The sequence below is a fragment of the Sitophilus oryzae genome, unplaced genomic scaffold (genome assembly GCF_002938485.1).
Source record: "Sitophilus oryzae breed Bouriz unplaced genomic scaffold, Soryzae_2.0 scaffold_1440_pilon_pilon, whole genome shotgun sequence".
Classification (NCBI taxonomy): Eukaryota; Metazoa; Arthropoda; class Insecta; order Coleoptera; family Curculionidae; genus Sitophilus; species Sitophilus oryzae.
Genome location: NW_022146105.1, coordinates 402,840 through 423,622, shown reverse-complemented (window position 1 = coordinate 423,622; position 20,783 = coordinate 402,840). Strand labels below are relative to the sequence as shown.

General features: G+C 32.4%; 4 protein-coding genes across 7 annotated transcripts; 1 reads left to right on the top strand and 3 right to left on the bottom strand.

The window, feature by feature from the left end:
- Positions 1-124: 124 nt before the first annotated feature.
- On the bottom strand, positions 125-4,046 carry LOC115876635 (glucose-6-phosphate 1-dehydrogenase). 4 transcript variants are annotated; one of them, XM_030892484.1, is made up of 8 exons: positions 3,626-4,046; positions 2,705-2,823; positions 2,147-2,511; positions 1,704-2,082; positions 1,352-1,568; positions 1,083-1,288; positions 954-995; positions 125-509 (listed from the first exon to the last, which is right to left on the bottom strand). In XM_030892484.1, exons 1-8 carry the CDS (start codon positions 3,642-3,644, stop codon positions 255-257), a joined length of 1,602 nt encoding a protein of 533 aa, XP_030748344.1. In that variant the 5' UTR covers positions 3,645-4,046; the 3' UTR covers positions 125-254. The 4 variants fall into 4 exon arrangements, with proteins under 4 accessions (XP_030748344.1, XP_030748343.1, XP_030748341.1 ...); XM_030892483.1 differs by lacking the exon at positions 3,626-4,046 and adding an exon at positions 3,167-3,251; XM_030892481.1 differs by lacking the exon at positions 3,626-4,046 and adding an exon at positions 2,888-3,081.
- A 379-nt stretch (positions 4,047-4,425) lies between these two features.
- On the bottom strand, positions 4,426-10,603 carry LOC115876634 (leucine-rich repeats and immunoglobulin-like domains protein 3). Its single transcript, XM_030892480.1, has 11 exons — positions 10,210-10,603; positions 9,930-10,073; positions 9,730-9,873; positions 9,527-9,670; positions 9,251-9,470; positions 9,036-9,198; positions 8,566-8,984; positions 8,329-8,505; positions 8,154-8,273; positions 7,435-7,597; positions 4,426-7,376 (listed from the first exon to the last, which is right to left on the bottom strand). Exons 1-11 carry the CDS (start codon positions 10,377-10,379, stop codon positions 7,087-7,089), a joined length of 2,154 nt encoding a protein of 717 aa, XP_030748340.1. The 5' UTR covers positions 10,380-10,603; the 3' UTR covers positions 4,426-7,086.
- A 796-nt stretch (positions 10,604-11,399) lies between these two features.
- Positions 11,400-17,171, top strand: LOC115876633 (VWFA and cache domain-containing protein 1). The gene is made up of 9 exons (XM_030892479.1): positions 11,400-11,940; positions 12,001-12,277; positions 12,340-12,585; positions 12,642-12,833; positions 12,919-13,131; positions 13,437-13,673; positions 13,782-14,101; positions 14,156-14,345; positions 14,399-17,171. The coding sequence occupies exons 1-9, from the start codon at positions 11,785-11,787 to the stop codon at positions 16,192-16,194; spliced, it is 3,627 nt and encodes a 1,208-aa protein (XP_030748339.1). The 5' UTR covers positions 11,400-11,784; the 3' UTR covers positions 16,195-17,171.
- Positions 17,172-18,426: 1,255 nt separating this feature from the next.
- Positions 18,427-20,470, bottom strand: LOC115876631 (cyclin G). The gene is made up of 4 exons (XM_030892478.1): positions 20,285-20,470; positions 19,788-20,168; positions 19,171-19,656; positions 18,427-19,109 (listed from the first exon to the last, which is right to left on the bottom strand). Exons 2-4 carry the CDS (start codon positions 20,055-20,057, stop codon positions 18,933-18,935), a joined length of 933 nt encoding a protein of 310 aa, XP_030748338.1. The 5' UTR covers positions 20,058-20,168; positions 20,285-20,470; the 3' UTR covers positions 18,427-18,932.
- Positions 20,471-20,783: the final 313 nt, after the last annotated feature.

The window sequence follows — 20,783 nt, the reverse complement described above, 5'->3', positions numbered from 1 at the left end:
AATTATGTAATATTCCACAAAGTTTATCTACTGAATAGTGGCTCCTCCGCCATTTAATAAAGAAAAATGTAACATTTTTAAATGTAACATTTTTCTGACCTGAAAAAATTAAATAAAAAAACAATTCTGTTTTTTAAAACGTATTATTTTACAAATAATAAACTTTGCAAACCTAAACCATAACATTTTCAACAAATAAATACAAAAATAAAAATATCAAGTTGGAATGAATGTATGTTCCACTCCTTAACAGTTTATTCACGTTTGTACCATTTATATGAGCCTGTGTAGGTAAAGTTATTTTTCATTAATAATTCGTCGGCCTCTTTGGGTCCCCGACTTCCAAACACGTACGGAATTGGTTTGACTCCGCCACTTTCTATCTCATGTAGCAGAGGAGTGAATATTCTCCAAGCTTCATGCAGTTCGTCGGATCTGACAAAGTGCATTTGAGAACCGCAAAAAACGTCCAGTATTAATCTCTCGTAGGCATCAGGTAACTTGACAGTCTGAAATAATGGAATATTATATCATAATGAGAGCGATTAGAAGAAGAAAAAAGTAAACTTAATTTACAACAAAAATTCAGTGATAACAGTGCTAGTATTCACAAGCATTAAGTTGTGGCTAATCTTGGTTTAATAATAAAAAAGGTCAGGGACAGATAATCATTTCTATCTATAAAATAACACTAAATTCCAAGAAATCATTCGAGTCATGAAGAATTTCCAAGAATTATTTTTTTTCTGTTATTAATCTTTTTCTACTAACGATAGTTACATAATTAAATCTCTCTCAGCTTATTTATTAAACTCAGATAGAACCATGGTTTATTTAAAAAAGCGATCTTGAAAATTAAATATAAGCACACACGAATTCAAACAACTCAACTCGTCAAAAAATTGTATTAATAAAACAAATCCATGCACAATTCGTGTTATAATACAACTCACATAACATTTTCCCATATGGTCCTCCTTACAATTCGATTGTTCCTAATAGTAAAATATATATTTTAAATGAACAGAATTGAGCACATGATTTAAGCAAGAGAAATTCTAAATATACATTGATAAACTTACAGCGTATCTATGTCCGTAAGTTAGGTCCAGTTCAGTTTCTTCCATATCAAAGGCCATTCCCGGTGTTTTTACCATCAGTTTAACATACAGTGCTTCCCCAGGTTGTACTCTTATAACGAGTTCATTCCTCTTTGGTTTTCCATCGAATATGTCCCCTGGAACGTCTTCAAACTGAATCCTTACTTCTGCCTTCCTCTCATTAAGTGCTTTAGAAAAAAAAGTTGACATTGATATGATATTTCCGATCAGTTCATTCCCAAACAATTTACCTTTTCCACATTTCAGAATAAAGGGCACGCCATCCCACCGTTCGTTATTGATTCTAAGTACTGCGGCCGCATAAGTAGGAGTTAAAGAGCCTTTTGGAACGGTTGGGTCATCTAAATATCCTAACTTTGCTTCACCTTCACCCTCTGGATCAGCCACGTACTGACCTAACACCACATCATGCAGTTCAAGAGATTTAATACTTTTTAACACCTTTACCTAAAATAATAAAACATAAGAGTTTAACATAAAATCAATATAGGAGTTTTAGTGCTTCAAATGAATCTTAGTCTTTACATTTTTTTGGGTTTGGGGCGAAGAGACTAGGGGCAAAGAAATATATGTATGTAATACCTTTTCATTTCTTATATCGTCAGGCAAACAGGAAGCAGGCTTCTCCATTGCAACTAAAGTTAAGATTTGTAACAAGTGATTTTGCATGATGTCTCTGATAATTCCAAATTCATCAAAATAGCCTCCTCTTCCTTGTGTTCCAAAGGGCTCTTTAAATGATATCTGGATAGAGGCAATATTATCCCGATTCCATGTGGGGCCAAATATTCTATTTCCAAACCTTAAAGTCATGAGATTTTGTACCATTTCTTTTCCTAAGTAATGATCAATCCGGTATATTTGGCTTTCAGTAAATAGTGAAGCTAAGTGATCTGATAATCTTTGGGAACTAGCTAAATCACGCCCAAAAGGCTTTTCAATAATAATTCTATTCCATCCCCTATAAATTAAATTGAATATAGTATCTTATTTATATATATACACACCACTTTAAAAATTCTTACTTTTCACCCATACAAGAATTTCTTATTAAGATTGTTACTTCTTCAAAGACTGATGGTGGCAAAGCTAAGTAAAATAATCGATTTGCAACAGCCCCTTTTTCAAACTGACTTAATTCTTGATTTAATTTCTCAAAGTCAGTTCGAACATTGTAATTTCCTGAGACGTAATGGTTCAACTTCCAAAACTCTGCATATCTTTCTTCCTCTCCGGGTTTTACTTTCATGTAAGGTTCGCACTTTGTTTTAATATCATTTATTGTTGTCTTACTTCTAGCATACCCGAAGAAATGTGTATTGGATGGCAACAAATTGTCTCTGTAGAGCCACCATAACGTCGGATAAATTTTCTTTCTAGCCAAGTCACCCTAGAAACATTAAGCTGAATAATATTGTTAAAAATTTTTGTAATTAAGAGCTAATATTTGTGCTAAACATCACTAAATATTGATACAGAACAAACATTACTACAATGTCAACTTTATTAATTAACTAAATATGTAAAACCAGTAGGGAATGGAAAATATATTTTCAAACCGTATGAAATTTAATACTACATACTGATGCTCCTAGAGTAACAAATACATGAGGATATTGTCCATCGAAATGGGTCCCATCATGGTCCATATCTTTGGACTTGAGGGATTTTCTGTATAGAGCCAGACATACTTCTGAGTTGTCTAAAAAATAACAATATAATCCAAAACCATTCAATATAACTTCAGGAATAATATGAAACGATACCATCGCATTCTGGAAAAGTTTGAGAACGCCAAGACATTTTGAGAAAATTGAAGATAGGAGGATAGGAAGATTGTTGTACTGTTAATAGTGAATAAAACAGTAAAAAACTCTTGAGTAACTAATCAGATGACTTTCAATCTTTTTCAATAACATACTTTCGAGCATTAAACAGAAATTTGATTAGTTCAAGGTTAGTTTATGGATGAAATCGCCTGGATTTAAATTTTGCCGCTAAAACTACGAGATATCTTAAAAAGCGAAATTTTAAATTAAACTTACGGCATTTATTACGAAACATCATTTCTTTATGTGAATAATATAAAAATAATTATCGAATTGCGAAGAAACTGTAACATTTCAAATTTTATATAAAAGCACTAATCATAGACAAGAGATACACTAATTATGCAACCAGTAAATCAAACAAGTAAAAAATTTTAAAACATGAAATTCAAAAATAAATTAATAGAAATAAAAAAACTAATTAAATCCCTGCGTGTAGTAAAAGGAAACAAGAACAATTTATAAAAGTATTTAATTATCTTGGATTCAAGTGTTAAAATATCAAAATTTTTTAAGTAGTTTGTCGCTAATATACCAAAAAAAATTAAACAACTGCAGCATTAATTGTGGAACTAATATATGAGTAGATTTCATAGAATTAAAGCAAAATACCTTGGATTCTTTATTCTTTCTATAGTTTAGCTTCTACACCTTAATTTAATAAATACTACTTACTTGGTTTGTTGGTATTCATTTTACAAATAAACTAGTTAAATAATTATATTTTCGGTATTATATTCCAGAACACCAGAAACACATTAACGAGTGATAAGTAGGTATTTATCAACGGAAAAATCATGCAAATTGGATGGAAGGTTTAGCCTTCCAATGCGATACTATAGTTTAAAACTATCAATTCTAACTTGTCTACTAATTTTCTTAGCTGATTTTTAAAGCATGCGATCGACCCGTCACTAAAACAATAACTGAATCACCAAAAAACTCCAAATTATCGACGACTAATGATTTAGAAAAAAAAACACTAGAAAGATAAAAGTTAAAGGAAATAATGAATTGCGCTACGTAAAGATAGGCAACTAATTAAAGGTATGCTGAATCAAATGCTGACTTGCGTTTTTCTATTTTAATTCGACCATCAAAGTTATTTCGTTATTAAATTTTACAATAAAACGAAATTAGGGTGACGCGCGCATCTCAAGTTTTAAGAGCCTTTTAATTTAACGCCAAATGACGTAACTTTATAGAAATGATATAATATATAATTTTGAGAGATAACCTATGGATTTATCAAAAATAAATTACGGAAACAATATCAAAGAGTATAGACCCTAATCTCTACCCATACACCGTTCCCGCTCCTACAGTTATTGTTTTAATGCAATAATTATCTAGTATTTATGTTTCGTGTTATTAAACTAAATTCGTTAAAAGTAAACATGCTGACGCAGCCTCTGTAAAGGACATGCATGTGTGTATTTTGTAAAAAAACAAGGATAATCGATTTAAACTCAAAATAAAACTTGTAGATGTTTATTTGAGACAAAAATATAGGTACATCACAATGATAATACTATCAAAATCGAATTGTGTAATTAAGTTTTAACAAATACTTACTTTGCCTAACTAAAATATACATGTTTAGCGTCAACTTAAAACGAAGAAAACAAAACAAAAAATCTTTTGCTTGCTCCATTAATAAAGGTACTAATTAAATATTATTCATTCTAAACTGGCAGAAATCGTCTCTAAATTTAAATCAAGTTATCTCGTTTTTCACGGAAAAATATTTTCAAAATTAAGGGTGTTCCAGATGGTTTAATACGTATTTATATAAAAATGGGCTAAAAAGACGATTAAAGCCAGAGAATACCATCAAACGGCTAAATATTGCCCTATATAAAACTTATTTATACTCATTCCACGATGCATGCGCACATTTTAAATAAATAAAAATTCACATTCAAGCATAAACGATTAGTATATGTATGTATAAATAAAATTTGCTTAAAATAAAGGAATTAAGTATAGTTGTACCATCGGGCAGTATTACTTTTTTATTCCAAAAAGACGAAGCGCCATCTCTTTAGATCCCGTATTACATCTACTACGTACACAAAGAAAATAATACTTTAGAGGTGAGAAACAAGAGAATAAAAATGGCCATTCAGAACATTTTAAACGTAGACCCCTTATAAGAGAAAATTTTTCTTCATGTTTTTCATACAAAAATACAAGAATTTCGAATCACTGGATAAAAATAATAGAGGTTCTACATTTAAGACCTGACTATTTCCAAAAGAGCTACACGGCTTCAAAAAAACGGACAGAAAAACGAAAAGATAATACCTTTCTAAATAATATCACAAGATACAAAACTTAAAACTAACTTTACAAGCCCGTAAGAAATTAACACTTAAAACAGGAACAAAAATGACTATGTACAAGGGCCTCATGAACAACAATTTGTCACGATAATGCGAATCTGGACTTAGACACCGAGTTTTATGTATATCCACTTAATTTATAACCCTTTCTTCTACAAAGCTCCGTGTACACAACACATAAAGCATAATTTCACAAAAATTATAATTTTACAAAATTGTTTAGATATATTGAATGATTATTACGAAATAAAATTATTTCCACAAATTTTTTGCGGGTTTACAGATTTTTTTTCAGCTTCACTAATCCAGTGCTATAATTGATCAAACCGTAGGCAAAACTTCCAGTGTTTACTCTTATTTTTAATTCGTCTTACCTGAGGGTGCAGCCACACTATCCTAAAAACGGCGTATCGGCGTAACGGCGTAACGACCTTGAATCGATTTCCAGTAATTCTATTGGCTGAAATTTTTGACAGATGAATTTGACAGATAAAATTTCTGACAGATGAATGTTTCAGCCAATAGAATTACTGGAAATCTATTCAAGGTCATTACGCTGTTACGCCGATACGCCGTTTTTAGGATAGTGTGGCTGCACCCTGACGGGTAAAATGTTGTGTAGACGGTTCTTTTGATCTCAAAAAAAGGTGATAAAAATTGGTCTGTTTATATTCAGATTACTAAAATATCACTAAAATATATACGTACATTATATAAACAAGACAAATGATAAAAAATTTCTTGAGTTTATTAATGAATTTAACGTGTTAAGGTGCGTTCACACCTGCTGCGCCGCGCAAAGCATTTTTTTACCATGTACTTTTGAAATGTATTTTTCTTAACGCGCACAAAAGTATATGTCAAAAAAATGATTTGCGCGGCACGGCGCGGAGCGGCGCAGCCGGCATGAACGCACCTTTATATGTGTTCCTAAGTCATACTAGACCCGCAGCTATTACTGCAAGTTTTATTTATTCTAAAATTTCCAACTACTTCAGGATATGCATGATAAAAAATTTCTGATTTTATGGGCCCCACTTAAAACTCTATCGTTTTCAATGTTACGAAAGAAAAAATATCGACCCGAGTAAAAAAATATTTTTCGTCTCGTATCTCCCGGCTTTTAAAGTATATAAGGAACGATCACGTTGAATTTTCTGGCCCTAAATTTGAAATAATATCAAAGGAAAAATACACGGATAAGCTTACCACCATAAAAAATCCGCTAGGGGGTCAAGGCCCCCATACACTTCTGTCGTTTCGCCTGTTCGTTCAATACCTGTCTCAGCCAAATATTTTAACTGTATGGTTAAAACAACGGTTTTAACAGCACTTCTTAATATATTGTTTTCGATGCATGGCGTTCGACACGAATTAACACTGAATAATTTACGATTGAATTCATTGGACTACATAGTTTTCTATGCATTGGAAAATTGAATCTGCGAACTATCACAGAAGGAAATGAAAAACTAGATCTATAATGCCAAAATAGACTATCAGAAAAAAAGTAAACCTTAAAAATTGACTTTTATTTTGAAAAAAAAAATTATGAAACTTTTGAAACATTTTTACCTATTCCATTTTTTGGTTTCCTTTTTTACAGCTAGCAAGTTCTTTCTCAAACCAATCTTTCTTGTCTACGACGCGGATAAAATAAACTGGGCAAAACGAGACAGTGTATGGAGGTTGTTTGCCCGTCCTTCCTACCCGCGCGTTTTTAACTGCACGGTTAAAACCGAGCAAAATAACCGAGGTGTATGGGTGCCTTTATACGGCCGTTTCGGCTAGTCAATCTTGCTCAATGGGCGGCGTGTCGTGCAGCAAAACCGAAAACTCGGCAAGATCGTCGCTTGACCTTCTTGCCGAGTCTCCTGTGCCACTGTCTTTACAAGAAGATCGCTCGGAAATACAGTCGGCCTGTTCTGGCAATTCGGTCGCTGGATATTGGGTGGGTTCGCTAGGAACGGCAGACCTTCGCGTGTGGTAGATTATACCTACCCAAACTATGGAAGTCAAAACTGCACAGCAAACCACAGTTATTATGATGATGCCCATCATATTGCTGTTATCTAGAACACCTAAAAAGTATTAAAACATTTACAACTACATTAATATTAATCTGGAGTTAACATTTACTTGGCTTGACGAGAATTCGGCTTCTCGCTATTTCCTGTCCCTGGGAATTATTCAAATGACACTCGTATATTCCAGAGTCGTTATGAACGGAATCGACGATAGTGATTATTTGATTATCTGCTATGATGAAATGCCTTTCTGTAGGTACAATCGGTTCACCATCCTGTTAAATGAAAAACATATAAATTCCAAACATTTTACCTGTCAGGTGAAACGGAAGAGCGTCTCAGAGAACCGACGGCAGTTTTCAGAATACATATAAGTTTTATTTTACCAATTATAGCACTATGTTTAGGGAAGATAAAAAGAAAAAAAAACATGAAGTTTTACTACAAAATTGTATAATGTGGTTAAAATTTCATTTGTAAACACGCAAAGCTAACGGTGTGAAAATAGTATCTTGGGTAGTAATCATTAAATATATAAAAACAATTTAAAAAAATATAGATTATTTGGTAATAATCATTAACTATATAAAAACGATTTTTAAACATACATTATTTTGTGATCACGTACTTTTTTCTAGATAAAAGATTCTTATTTAGATTTTTTAAAGTAGCTTCCTAAAGATGCTGGAATATATCCATATAATTTTTTTAAATTTATTTTTTCAGGACAGACAAAACGATTTTCTTCTACAAACAAGGTTTTACTGAATAGGTTTTGATTGAACAGATAAAACGTTTTTTGTGGAGGAGCTTAAAAAAATATTTATTTACCTTAAACCAAGAAATGGTTGGTTTTGGAACACCATCGGCCATACAACGTAGAACAATATGTTCCCCGGCAGCCAATTCCATGTCTTCGGGACCCCTGACTACATGGGGCTTTTGAAGGACCTAAATTAACCGGAAAAATAATTAAATTGAATAGAGAAAAAAATGTGATTTTTACTTGTAGTTGTGCCTCAGCTGCCGCAGTTCCTGCTGCATTGTGCGCGGTGCACTTGTAGATGCCAGCATCGTTAGGGTTTGCGTTGACAATAAAAAACACATCATCTGCCGGTATGACATGCATTCGGCGTTCGGTGGCAGCTGGGAAATCGTTCCCGCCATCTTTGTGCCATGCAATCTACAACAACAATATATCATACACAAATAACTATCAATAACGTATCATTAAAAAAAATACCTCAGGAGGGGGCTCCCCAGTTGCTGCGCATTCCAATTTTGCAGTCTCTCCAGCTTCAACCTGTACATCTCTTGGTTTTTTCAAGAAGGTAGGGTAAACAAGAACCGATATGATTGATTTCTGGGAATAAGTGGTTCCATAACTGTTACTAACCACACACTGATATCTTCCTGCATGTGAGTTATCCACAAAAAATAAATTCAACTCAGAACTTGTTTCAATAGATCGGCCATCCGGATCTGCCCTAGATATTACTTGGACGTTAGGGTTTATAAGTTCTTCATTATCTTTCCTCCATAAAAATGTCATATTACTGTTGGAGCTTGAGAGAGCTTTACAGTTTAAGGTAACATTTTTACCCTTCAAAGCCATTATTTCAGATGCAGGTTCATCAATGAGGCGTGGTTTGGGAAGCTCATCTAAAAAACTTGATTTGAACACAAAATTTGGGAAAAGTACCTTGAACTTACCACAAGTTAAATTACTAGCTGTGATATTAGAGATGGATTTTCCTCTAAGCCAATCTGGATACGCACAAGAAGCTTGTAGTTTAATATCCTTCAAACTAAGCCATTCCAAGAACCATTTTAAATTGCAGTCACACAATAAGCTACTGGAGTTTATCAACAGTTGCTAAAAAGAGGTATGTGAAACAAACAAGATAAGATATGAGGTGTATTATTACTTTTAGAGAGGGAACTTTATAAAAAGCATTATTTTGAATGGATGTAACATTATTATTAGCTAAATTTATATAGCTAACATTTTTTAATCCAGAGAATGCATTTGAATTTATTGATGTAATATTATTTCCCATCAAGTGAAATTTGACCAAATCACCCAAACCTTGAAACACTCCATTACCATCTTCAATAGTCCAAAATATTTTATTATTATTTAAATACCTACAAAAGCATATAAAACTAATGATTTTAAATGTGAAAATATCCACAAAACTTACAAAACTTTAAGTTTTGTGAGATGAGAAAAAGCTCCATCTTTTATAGTTATAATATTATTATTGTTCAGCGATAGCTTCCTAAGAGTACCGAGATTTTTAAATGTATCTTCTTTAATTGAATCCAAGTTGTTGTATGATAAATCTCTACAAAATAAAATGAATATTTAGCATATTTTTAAGCATGAAAAATATGTATTATTTACAAAACTGTTAAGGCTCTACAAAATTCCCAGGCATCATCATGTATTTGGTTTATAAGGTTGTGACTTAAAGAAAGCTCCTTTAGTGATTCTAAACCATACAACCAGCTTTTTGTGATAACAGTTATATGATTACTGTCCAACATCCTATAAAAAAACAGATTATTTAAAACAATTAAGGTACTATGCAAATTTTCTCTTACAATTTTTCAATTTGGCGTAATCCGTAAAAAGATCCATCCTTAAGTGAACTTATCTGATTTCGTTTCAATTTTAAAGCTTTTAACTGATGAAGATTTTGAAAAGTTAAAGCTTCTATTTCTATCAGTTTATTTCTATTCATTTCTCTAAAAAATTAAATACAACAAACATTAGATATTTTCATCCAGACACTATTGTTAAATCGTATCAAACAATCACATTTGCAACGATATCTCAAGATAAAGTTAGTGTACGTTTATAAATAAAACAGTTATTACTTACAAATGGAGTGCCCATTTAGGGATATTTTGAGGGACGCTGGTTAGCCCCTTCGATGCACAATCAATATAAGTATCTAAACAGCGGCAGCCTTTAGCACATTTTGATTTCGCGTAGCTTAACGAACTAAATAACAAAACCATGTATGAAACCCAAAAACAAACACCCACCATTTTAAAAAAACACACTGTAATAAATCATAGTTCCTTAGGTTTTATTTGAAACACACGCCCAACTTACGACTGTAGTCTATCATATTTTATATTTTATTCAAAAACATACACTCGAAGAATCAAAAAGCTGCATTACTTATCACAAAATAGGCAAAAAACATATAATTTTTAACATATGAATTACATGACGCCTATGCTGATATAACAATAACTTATTATTATTAGGTTGGCTAACCTGCTGCTATAAAAAGCAAACAAATCAAAGGTGGGATCAAGGATATATAGAATATATATCCTTGGGTGGGATTCAGTAATAAATCCAAATAAATCACAACAGTTGGTGACATTGGTAATATGTTGTGGCACCACAGATCACATACAAAGTGGAACAATCAGGCAACCAGTAAATCGTCAAGGAAATTAAGATGCTTATTTTCTTTAATATATGTACATAAATTTTACAATAATGTGTAAAATTATAATGTTTGAAGTATCGCGTACAAAAAGCTTTATGATATCAAATATTATATACATTTGTAACTTTAAACCGGAATATGTAAATAAATGGAGGATAGATTATCCACTATCCACTCCCAAATCCCAAAAAAATTTTATCTGTCAAATGTAACGTAACGATAGATAATTATAATTATTCTGTGGATAGTTCAAGCAGCATGCCATGCAATGACTAAAGAATCCAAGGACAAATAACACCCGACAGCAAATTGTGACGCTGGCATCAAACAGTGCCGTGGCACATATTTTTCTTAACCTAGCTGTTTGAAGCAATATTTATATTTTTTGATAATTGTTTTGACTACGCCTATGGTGTATCATCCTAACTAATTACGAAAAAAACGTACTAAAATGTTAACAAAAGATACAAAACTAGTATCGACGTATAGCACATATCAAGTACATATAGATGTTAATTGAAATTGAAGAATAATTATCGAATTCAATAAGAAAACGCTAAAAAGTTGGAGTGGACTGTTTATTTACCTATGAAACGTAACTCCTGGCTCTTTCTTGTCGCTGTGGCTTTTACACTTGAAAGCTACACAATTCACCATTGTAACAAAGTTTATACAAAGTTCACTACACACAACAAACTATTAAAAATCGCTAAAATTGTCGCTGGTGACTGGATGATGACTCACTGTTTGGCATCAAACGAATGGCGTCTAACGTCACAAATTCTACTACAGCCCGTACAGGGGCGTTACATGTCCTTATATTCTTTAGTCATTGATGCCATGTCATTTTTTTGTTTATGTTAAAAAGTTTGTTCATAATGTTTATTATTACTGCGAAAGGGATTATCAGCTTAAACTCTATAAAGTAAAACTGTTCTACAATCAAGACTAAATAAGTTATTTGCACAGTACCATGAAATTGACCGAACATGGATCCATTATTAAGAATTGCTTCTGTAATGTTATTATTAACTTTAGGATTTTATGGCTGTGTAGGAAACGTAGATATGAAAAATATATCGAACAATTTAAGCCAAGACCTCAATGCCTTAAAAACTGAAGAATTAGGAGTGTCTTTTATTGAGGTAAGAAGTAATTAAAGTTATCTGGGTTTGTATTAATGACTAGGCATTATCTTCTTACAGAAACTATTTAGAAATTTCAAATTGTATGCCAATGACGAAGACTTAATTATCAACACATCAAGAGCAATGGCTCATAAATTAGAGAATAAAATAAACAACATATTTTCTGCAATAAACAATGCAACACTACTTTTAGACAATCTATTGTCGAATCGTCTGGAATCCTTTTCAGTATTGCTGCCTTGTACTTCAGACAAAAATAGTGCATTTGATGTTCTTATTTCTAGTAATTTAATTAATAATCACAGTATAAATGAATATTTTGGATCGAAATACAGTAAGTTGTCTTGATTTAATTGTGTATTAACATTTATATATATTGTCTATTGATTCTTTTAGTTTTATATGAAATGAGAAGGAATATGACATTAATTCCCAATGCCTTAAAGCAGCAATATTTTATGTCAGACAAAGACATAAGGAATATTCAATATTCTCCATTTTCGCAGTGTTCTGATCATGATGAAAATATTGTTTGGAAGAATTATATGTCGCATCAGAAATATCAACGAAAAAATGTTATTTTGGTATTAGATCATGGTGGATCTTTGAGCTACAGACAGTTGCAAATTGCTAAGACAATAGGTACGAACAAATAAAAATAATTATATTTCTCTATATATATTAATAATATATTTTAGCTAAAGCGACATTGAAGTATCTGGAGGAGCACGATAGAGTAGCACTCATTGCCGTAGCATCTGATTGGTCATACACACAGACTGGATGCACAGATGAAAAAGGAATAAAACCAAGCATTTTTTTACAAGATGCCAAAGCAGGATATTTGTCCATGTTGGATTCATTTATCGATTCACTTAACAGGGGCAGTGGTAATACATTTTTTGTTTCTACTCTAAATCTTTTGACAGCGAAAACTTTGACAGATCAATATATTGAATATTTGTTGTTTTCCAGGTGCCACTAATCATGTGATTGGAATGCAAAAGTCGCTAGATGTTATACTAAATACGCAAGATTTTGGTGAACAGGATATGGTGATGGTAACTTATATTAGTCGTGGACTGTTGTCTTCCCTTACTGAAGCACGAAGTGTTCTTAAAATTATTGCACAACAGACTGAAGATATTAAACTTCCTGTCTATATACATACATGTGCTGTTATTGATGGTAAGTTTGACTATATTATAATTAATATGTTATATGTTGAGTTTGAACACACATTTTGAAAAATTATGTAGTATTGTTATGTCAGTATGTAATTACTACAGTTATTTGGATCAAATAGAACTTTTTTTTAAAACCTATGAAATATCTATAATCATGCTTGGGGAATAGAAGAATTAATCAAATATTATTCTTAGGATTAAGTATAAATTACACTAATCATATTTTTTTTGGCTTTTTGTGTTGATATATTAATGTACTAATTACTATTTTATTAGATAATGTAATAATTCAGTTCTGTTTTTTAGAGTCGAAGCCAGTGATGTATGAGACTCACTTTCTGAAGGACATAGCTCATCAGAACTTTTCCAAGTACAATATTACTACATATAATAGATTTCGATATCCTGGTTATATGTTGACAGTAAATAAGACTGATGATATAGGTTTTGTTATTAATAGATTTTTTAGCATTTTTAATACAGGTTTTCTATTTAAAACCGATAAACAAATTTCTTTGCCATATTGGGATCCCCAGAGTAAAGGTAAGAGAGACATTAATTTTAATATAAGTTTGTCTATAATAATATAAGGATATTACATTATCTGGGATATTAAATGAATTGAATTCCAACAATGGCATTTTATTTCAGATTTAACGGTATCTTTTACTAGTGGATGGATGTCAAATAATAATTTTGTCATGTTGGGAACTGATATATTCTTTTCGAATATAGGCGAAGATTTAAGTTACTACAGTAGTAACCAGCAGTATTCTTATGCATTTATGACTGATTTACAAGGTAAAGTGCTTCTTCATCCTTCCATTTCGAGGCCATCTGTCGTAAATTACCAAATTTCATTTATCGACGTTAAGTATCTGGAAACGGTCGACTCTATCAACATTCTACGAAAAAAACTTCTCACAGAACAGGAAGGGACTTTTAGGACTAAAAATAACAACAATGAGACGGTATAAACGAGCTATTTTTTTTTGTATTTTTTTACTTTATCATTTTTCTTCCAGTTACAATATGCTTGGACAAGGGTAGGCCAGTGGTATGTAGTTTGTATTGTGCTAAATGAAAGCCACGAATATTTTAACAAACCTTTCAAAGCATCGCCTAGTGCATCGGTGAAAAAATTATTGTACCAAAATTTAGAGGGATCCGAAAATTACAAGTTCTGCAGGCATTTAAATCAAATAGCCACTTTAGGTATATTAAAACTGAACAAAAATTCCAATTTATTAACGCCTCATTTTTTTCAGATGTAGCATCATTATACTTGAGCAGTTCTTGTTTTCAATCACCTTTTTCCGCTTCCAAAGCAACTCAAGACAAACTAATTGTCCAAGGATACTTAGCTTACCTTAAAGACGACACTAGGTTACTGACAAACCCCGGTTTAAAAGACGCGGTTAGGGACGAAGTGGCCGCGTTGGCGCACGTTTTGGACTTTCTCCGAAAAAGACACCTTTCTTCCGAAATGTCCAAATACATCGTAAGAAGATATGCCTCTTCTTACAGCGGCGTGCTGCAGATGTTTCCCGGGAGCGTTTTGGCCCCAGGCTTGGAAACGACGAAGAGGCCGTGGTTTTTACGGGCGCTACAACATCCGAACAAAATAATCCTTATTCCGCCCTATTTAGACAAGGGGGGCGCAGGTTATATAGTGACAATAGCTTATGCAACCCCGTACGTTGTTAGCGCCATCGACGTTACTCACGGCTATATGTTAAAGATACTTTTGAAACATATGCCGCATTGTTTGAGTGAAAAAGTTACTTGTTTTCTTACAGACGATCAGGGCTATATTATTTATCATCCGAAGCTCATGGATTTCGACGAAAAAAAGCCTATAGAGCAACAACACATCGTTCATCGAGAATCCTTAATTGCCAACGACATACTTAGCCATAAACACTTCATTAGGAAGCTGTTGTGCAATAATTACGCGGATAACACTATACAACGATACTACAGACTGAATACAAGTTATACAGACGTTTTGGCCAACCTCGTTCCCGGTGAACACGGCGTAACATATCGTATAACTTCCGTGCCGGACACGAACATATTTATTGGAGTGGTGAACGCTTCTAGCGACGTAGTAGCTACGTTTTGCCCCTGCAACGTCGTAGATCGTTTGTGCTTTAACTGCAACCGCATGGAAGAGAAGGAATGCGAGTGCCCTTGCGAGTGTTCCTTAGAATCCGAACCGAAATCTTGCCAAGAAAATAACCAGAACCAAACCGATAACGCACCTTGTAAGTGGTACGCGGAAGAAACTCCTTCTGTCGAAGCAAACTTCGCTTCAGACGTCGATAATAAGCTCGAACAGTGTTTCCCGATAAACTGCCAAAACGAACGAACTCAGATGAGTTGTCTGGGCGTCATAGGTTGTGAGTGGTGTAAATATGATATAACTAAAGAGCTTCTTAAGAAACCGTTTTGTTCCTCTTTAATTGCGTGCTTTAACGGTGTTTATGGATCGGCTACTCCTTATAGAGGCCCTAATGATTTGACTGACACTCCGGAATCGGAATTTTCCCCTCTAGGACCTATCCTAGGTCTTATTATTGCTATGTGCATGTTGTTTATTTTACTCTATATTTGTTACCGTTCCTATACGAATCCTTCAGTAGATAGGTTGTATTTGTCTTCGACGCACGATCAGCTCAGAATGAGTGACGTAAACGTCAACGACAACTATCATGATTTGGGTAATCACAGAGACAAACTTCTGAAAGAAGATTGTCCTGCGCCTGACCCCATATCTCCTTATTGTGTGGCTACGAATTACAGAAGGAATAATGCAGCGGCTGATTCGGATCATGGATATTCAACTATGACCCCTCACGATGAATCTGAACATCTCTCTTTAGCTCCTATGGAGGTAGATTCGCTGGAAGATGACGTTCTGTCGGATAGCACGTCTGTCCATACGAGTTTGTCGTTTAAGAACAACCCGTCTCATGTAGTTTCACCTGTATTTACCAAAATACCCTACAGGAACTGTATGGTTGTACCTGTTACTGTACATAGAAACATGGAAACTACTTAGTGTCGCTTCAGTTTTAGATGTATTGTTTGCCTATAGCTTTGTCTAAAATTCACGAGCTTATTTTATATTTCAAAGTTCAAGTTTAAGAAATTTATCTAAGAATATTGGGTTTACTCACATATGAGAAACATGTCACATAGGAAGATTAGATATCTGTGGAACTAAAAAGTAACCCATTCTCCCTTGAACACACGAAAAAAATATAGTACCTGAGAAGTTATTAAAACGAAAATATAATTCTGATGAAACTGCCACTGGGTGTCTCCGAAATATGTGCAAGTATTTTAAGGGGTGGTAGATCTGGTAAAAAGAAACATCTGTTCTATCGTAGAAGGTGGCAAAATTGCATTCTCTACAGACTCCTTAAATACATTTCTGCCGAATTAATAGTGGCACTCAAAAGTTTTTCAACATTTTCCGGAAAATGTCAATAGAAAATTTCAATTTTTTTTTTCACAAAAAAACTTCATGGGCGTTTTGCTGGGGTGGAACGTCGAACTATACTACTAGTTAAAAGTTAAAATACTTGCTTATTTCTAAGACACCCTGTATATATACAGGGATTTTTTCAAATTCTTTTACCAGGACGATCGGTCTTGTTTGTAAACAGAAGCAGAATAAATATTTTCATTAGCGGTATAAATATAAATGTTATATATTTTCTGCTAATCTAATTTAAAACTAAGCTGACTGTATATATGGTGAACCATAAACAATGTTCCACCATTTTTAGCAATAAAATTTTAAAGCATTTATCTGTGAACCTCCTCATTGCCACTTGACATGTATGTAAAACTGTTTATTTAAATATTGTATAGTTTTATTATTAACGCAAATATTGTGACAACGTCTTAATACTAAGCTTTTATGATTATTTATATTGTAGATTTGTCTCACTAATTAAAAAAATAATTTAATTTAAGGTGCTACTTCATTTCATTTCTTTTACTTTACCAAATACAGTATTTTAAAAACGACTTTAAATTGGTTTCTTATGTACCTAATTAATAATATATTTTAGATCAAAACATTTTTAAGTCATTATTTTATAACCATTTAATATCTTTTTCGTTCTGTGTACAATAGCATTTCTTTAAGTATATCAGTACTTAAAGATAATAGGTACACACATAATTTTTCTATTGGTTTAATAATTCTTGGATATTAAATCTAATAGAAAAAAGTAAGTTGATATACTTCTAGGAGAGGCTTTTCCATCTTTACATTTTAATAAAACATCTATTAAAAATGATCGCAGTGTTTTTTATTTAATATGTAACAAAAAAATATTCATTTTACTATTACCACAGCTATGCTATTACAGTGAAGAAAGGTTTTTTAACATAAAACTAGTAACATTTCTTGGGCTTAAATACTGGGTTTATGAAAAGTACAATAGGGTACAATCCTTGGTACAATTAAGCGCAATTACGATCTCGATGAATTGTTTTCATTTTAAATGAATTTTGTTTTTTAAACATTCATATTTATAAACTTTTCTATATTTTTTGACGAAAATTACAATTTTAACCTTTTTTTATCACTTTTAGACATTTACTTAATTAAAAATAAACGATAGCTCTAAACAATAATAATTATTTTATTACACATTACGGGGCTTTCTGTATTCGGAACCTGACAGCAGATATTACAGCAGGAAGGAATGAAGATGGTTTAGAGTCTTGTCCTATAGAGCTAATGCTTTGAGATGTTTTGTTGCATAATAGACATATAAACTATAGAACCCATGACTGAGATTGGCGATGAATGGTTTCTGTAATTTAGTGTCATCCATGTATTATTATTCCAATGAATTTTTATTCAATATTATTTATATAACTGGAAATAGTAACGATAGTTTCCTGGCGCATTCGCCATAACATGAACAAAGATCATAAATATACCTAAATAATGTTTGGTTTTAGAGCTTAAATGGATAAAACATCGGTAATCGCTCAAATGAACCAGGCTGGGCGTCTATTTGGAAAGCATCGAGCAATTAAACGAAATGGACAGAAAAAAACTGCCGAAGAAACACAGACGTTATTTTATACCCATTTAATGTTTCATTTTGTGTACAATAGCATTTCTTTAAGTGTATCAACACTTAAAGATAATACACACCTAAATTTCTTAATGGTTTATTTAAGAATTCTTGGATATTAAATCTAATAGAAATAAGTAAGTTGATATACTTCTCGGAAGCTTTTACCTTTACGTTATAATAAAACATCTATTAAAAATGATCGCAGTGCTTTTTATTTAATATGTAACAAAAAAATTAATCATTTTACTATTACAGTGAAGAAAGGTAACAAAGATTTTTTTAACATAAAGACTAGTAACATTTCTTTGAAAAGGGGCTTAAATACATATCTAAAAAGTACGATAAAGCACAATTACAATCTAGATATATTTTTTTCATTTTAAATGAATTTGTTTTTTTTATACATTCATATTTATAAATTTTTATATATTTTTTTTACAAAATTATAATTTTAAACTTTTTTTCACATTTTAATCACTTTTAGACATTTACATAATTAAAAATAAATGACACAAGTAACTCTAAACAATAATAATTATTTAACTAAAGCTGAAGGTATGTGGTACAAAATAAAAGTAACTTAATATTTCTTTTGAGTTTTGTAAATGTATAAGAGTATGGTCATACTTGCGAGCGATTTATCGCTAGCCATAAATCACACACAAGCCTGGATGTACCCTTAGAGGTAAATTTATTCCTTAATTGTCTGGAAGTTGGAATAATAACCGGGACGTTTGCATGTTTGGATCGTTGACTTAGAAAAATTCCATGTCATCTTCTGGTGGCTTTTTGTGTTTTTCTCACTCTCATACTGTTTCAGCACTTTTGCTATTTGAATATAGCAATTTTTTAATTCAACATTTCTGATCTGGAAAGATAAATAGAAAAGTTAAAACAAAACATTCATACATCATTTTAAAAGACCCTACCTTACACTTAAGCTGAATTTCCCTCACTATAGACAAAAATTGCAAGACTTCCCCTAAGAAGTATAAAGATTTATTTGGTAGACCTTTTGCCATAATCTTCTCAACCTCCATTTGAAAAATTATTAGGGCTAATGCCGAAGACCGGAAATAAGCAGTGCTGCTATCAGACAGAAGAACTTCAAGTAGAATTAGCATGTTTTCTCGAATTTGAAACATATCTCTTGATATAATATGTTCCCATTGATTGGTAAAAAATTTTAAAATCTCTAAGTAGATCTTTAAAAAGTCACTGGGGGTTGTTGCTTTACTTCCTTCAGGATTTTTCGTCTTTTCTTTTACAATGATTGCCATCCGAACCACATCTCTAGAGGTGCATTTACTTTGAGAAATTTTCACAAGATTGTCCACATTAATTTTGCTGTTTTCTGTATCAGCGGCCAGATAGAGACAGCTCAATGTAAGGCATTTTAGAAATTTTTCTTGCACCTAAAATTTACAAAAGAACAAACATGAAGTGATATAAAATATTTATGGAATGCACAAAAAAACATTAAATTTAATCAATACATGATACAAAACTATATGGAATTTAAACAAATTATTAAAAGAGAATTTACCTTCATTCTGGAAAGAAACATATCTAAATAAGATACAGCAGTAAAGAATACATTGTGTGGTAGATCCAACCATATTCGTAAGAAACGTAAATTTTTCACAGCCCCATCCCTTGAAGACAATGTTACTCCTCCAGGTTTATAGTCAGCAGAACTAACTGATGCTAAATTTGGTCTGTAGATGTTTTCTACTTGTAAGGCCTCTTCTAAGTTGAAAGCTAGTGGTTTCAGCAGCATAGCATCCGGAAGAGACCGGCCCCTTCTTTTGTCCATGGTAGCAGAAGTAGTTCTTGGTTTCAAGATCACTAAACAAATTCTACCATTCCACACCGTTTCTTTACTAAGAAAAATCGGTTATGGCAAAAGCAGAGGCAGGTCTATTACCTACAATGAGAGAAAAATAACAAGCTAAAACTTGTAGGAATACAAAATTCTAGACAAAGGCAAAGTCTTGTCCTTGAATATATTAAATACCCTAATAGTACACGAATGGTACTTACCCGGATGCTCTGAGAAAGGAGTAGTATCCCTTAGGATGTACCTTAGAAGGGAATTACTTTTAATTCACCAAAAATAGGATCAATTAAAATATTCAATGACAAATGACAACAAAAAAGTAATACGACATAAATTGCTCACAGAGTACATCCATTTTCTACGCAAGCGCATGGTGGTACTTGCCGGTTGTCCTTGTTGCATTCATACATATTTACATTTGTTCTCTTGCTTTCTGATTAGATATGGATATTTTAAACTTTCCAAAAATTAATAACTTATTTGTGAACTTATTCAAATTTGTCCGCCTCTCTTTGTTAAAAATGAAAATAAAAACTTGGTCTTCTTTTTACCATTGGGTCACAGATTGGGTAATGCAACGTACGCTGACATTGACCTATATTTAAAAAGTAAAGCTGATACAAATAATAATTAATTTGTATCTTTCTGCGGTGTAATATCATTTTTTCTATATATAAAAGATAGTCTCGATTAGTATATAAT

What these genes read in the sequence shown, in the direction of transcription:
- LOC115876635 (XM_030892481.1), bottom strand. Translation starts at nt 2,924, where the DNA reads ATGTCTTGGCGTTCTCAAACTTTTCCAGAATGCGATG. An exon ending in AATTCTTGTATGGGTGAAAA is followed by an intron (nt 2,083 to 2,146) that starts GTAAGAATTTTT and finishes TTTAATTTATAG; the next exon opens with GGGATGGAATAGAATTATTA. An exon ending in CTTACGGACATAGATACGCT is followed by an intron (nt 996 to 1,082) that starts GTAAGTTTATCA and finishes TTTTACTATTAG; the next exon opens with GAACAATCGAATTGTAAGGA.
- LOC115876634 (XM_030892480.1), bottom strand. Translation starts at nt 10,379, where the DNA reads ATGGTGGGTGTTTGTTTTTGGGTTTCATACATGGTTTTGTTATTTAGT. An exon ending in TTACGCCAAATTGAAAAATT is followed by an intron (nt 9,874 to 9,929) that starts GTAAGAGAAAAT and finishes GTTTTTTTATAG; the next exon opens with GATGTTGGACAGTAATCATA. An exon ending in AGCTAGTAATTTAACTTGTG is followed by an intron (nt 8,985 to 9,035) that starts GTAAGTTCAAGG and finishes CAAGTTTTTTAG; the next exon opens with ATGAGCTTCCCAAACCACGC.
- LOC115876633 (XM_030892479.1), top strand. Translation starts at nt 11,785, where the DNA reads ATGGATCCATTATTAAGAATTGCTTCTGTAATGTTATTATTAACTTTA. An exon ending in AAAATAACAACAATGAGACG is followed by an intron (nt 14,102 to 14,155) that starts GTATAAACGAGC and finishes TTTTTCTTCCAG; the next exon opens with TTACAATATGCTTGGACAAG. An exon ending in AAATCAAATAGCCACTTTAG is followed by an intron (nt 14,346 to 14,398) that starts GTATATTAAAAC and finishes CATTTTTTTCAG; the next exon opens with ATGTAGCATCATTATACTTG.
- LOC115876631 (XM_030892478.1), bottom strand. Translation starts at nt 20,057, where the DNA reads ATGGACAAAAGAAGGGGCCGGTCTCTTCCGGATGCTATGCTGCTGAAA. An exon ending in TGTTTCTTTCCAGAATGAAG is followed by an intron (nt 19,657 to 19,787) that starts GTAAATTCTCTT and finishes TGTAAATTTTAG; the next exon opens with GTGCAAGAAAAATTTCTAAA. An exon ending in AAATTCAGCTTAAGTGTAAG is followed by an intron (nt 19,110 to 19,170) that starts GTAGGGTCTTTT and finishes TTATCTTTCCAG; the next exon opens with ATCAGAAATGTTGAATTAAA.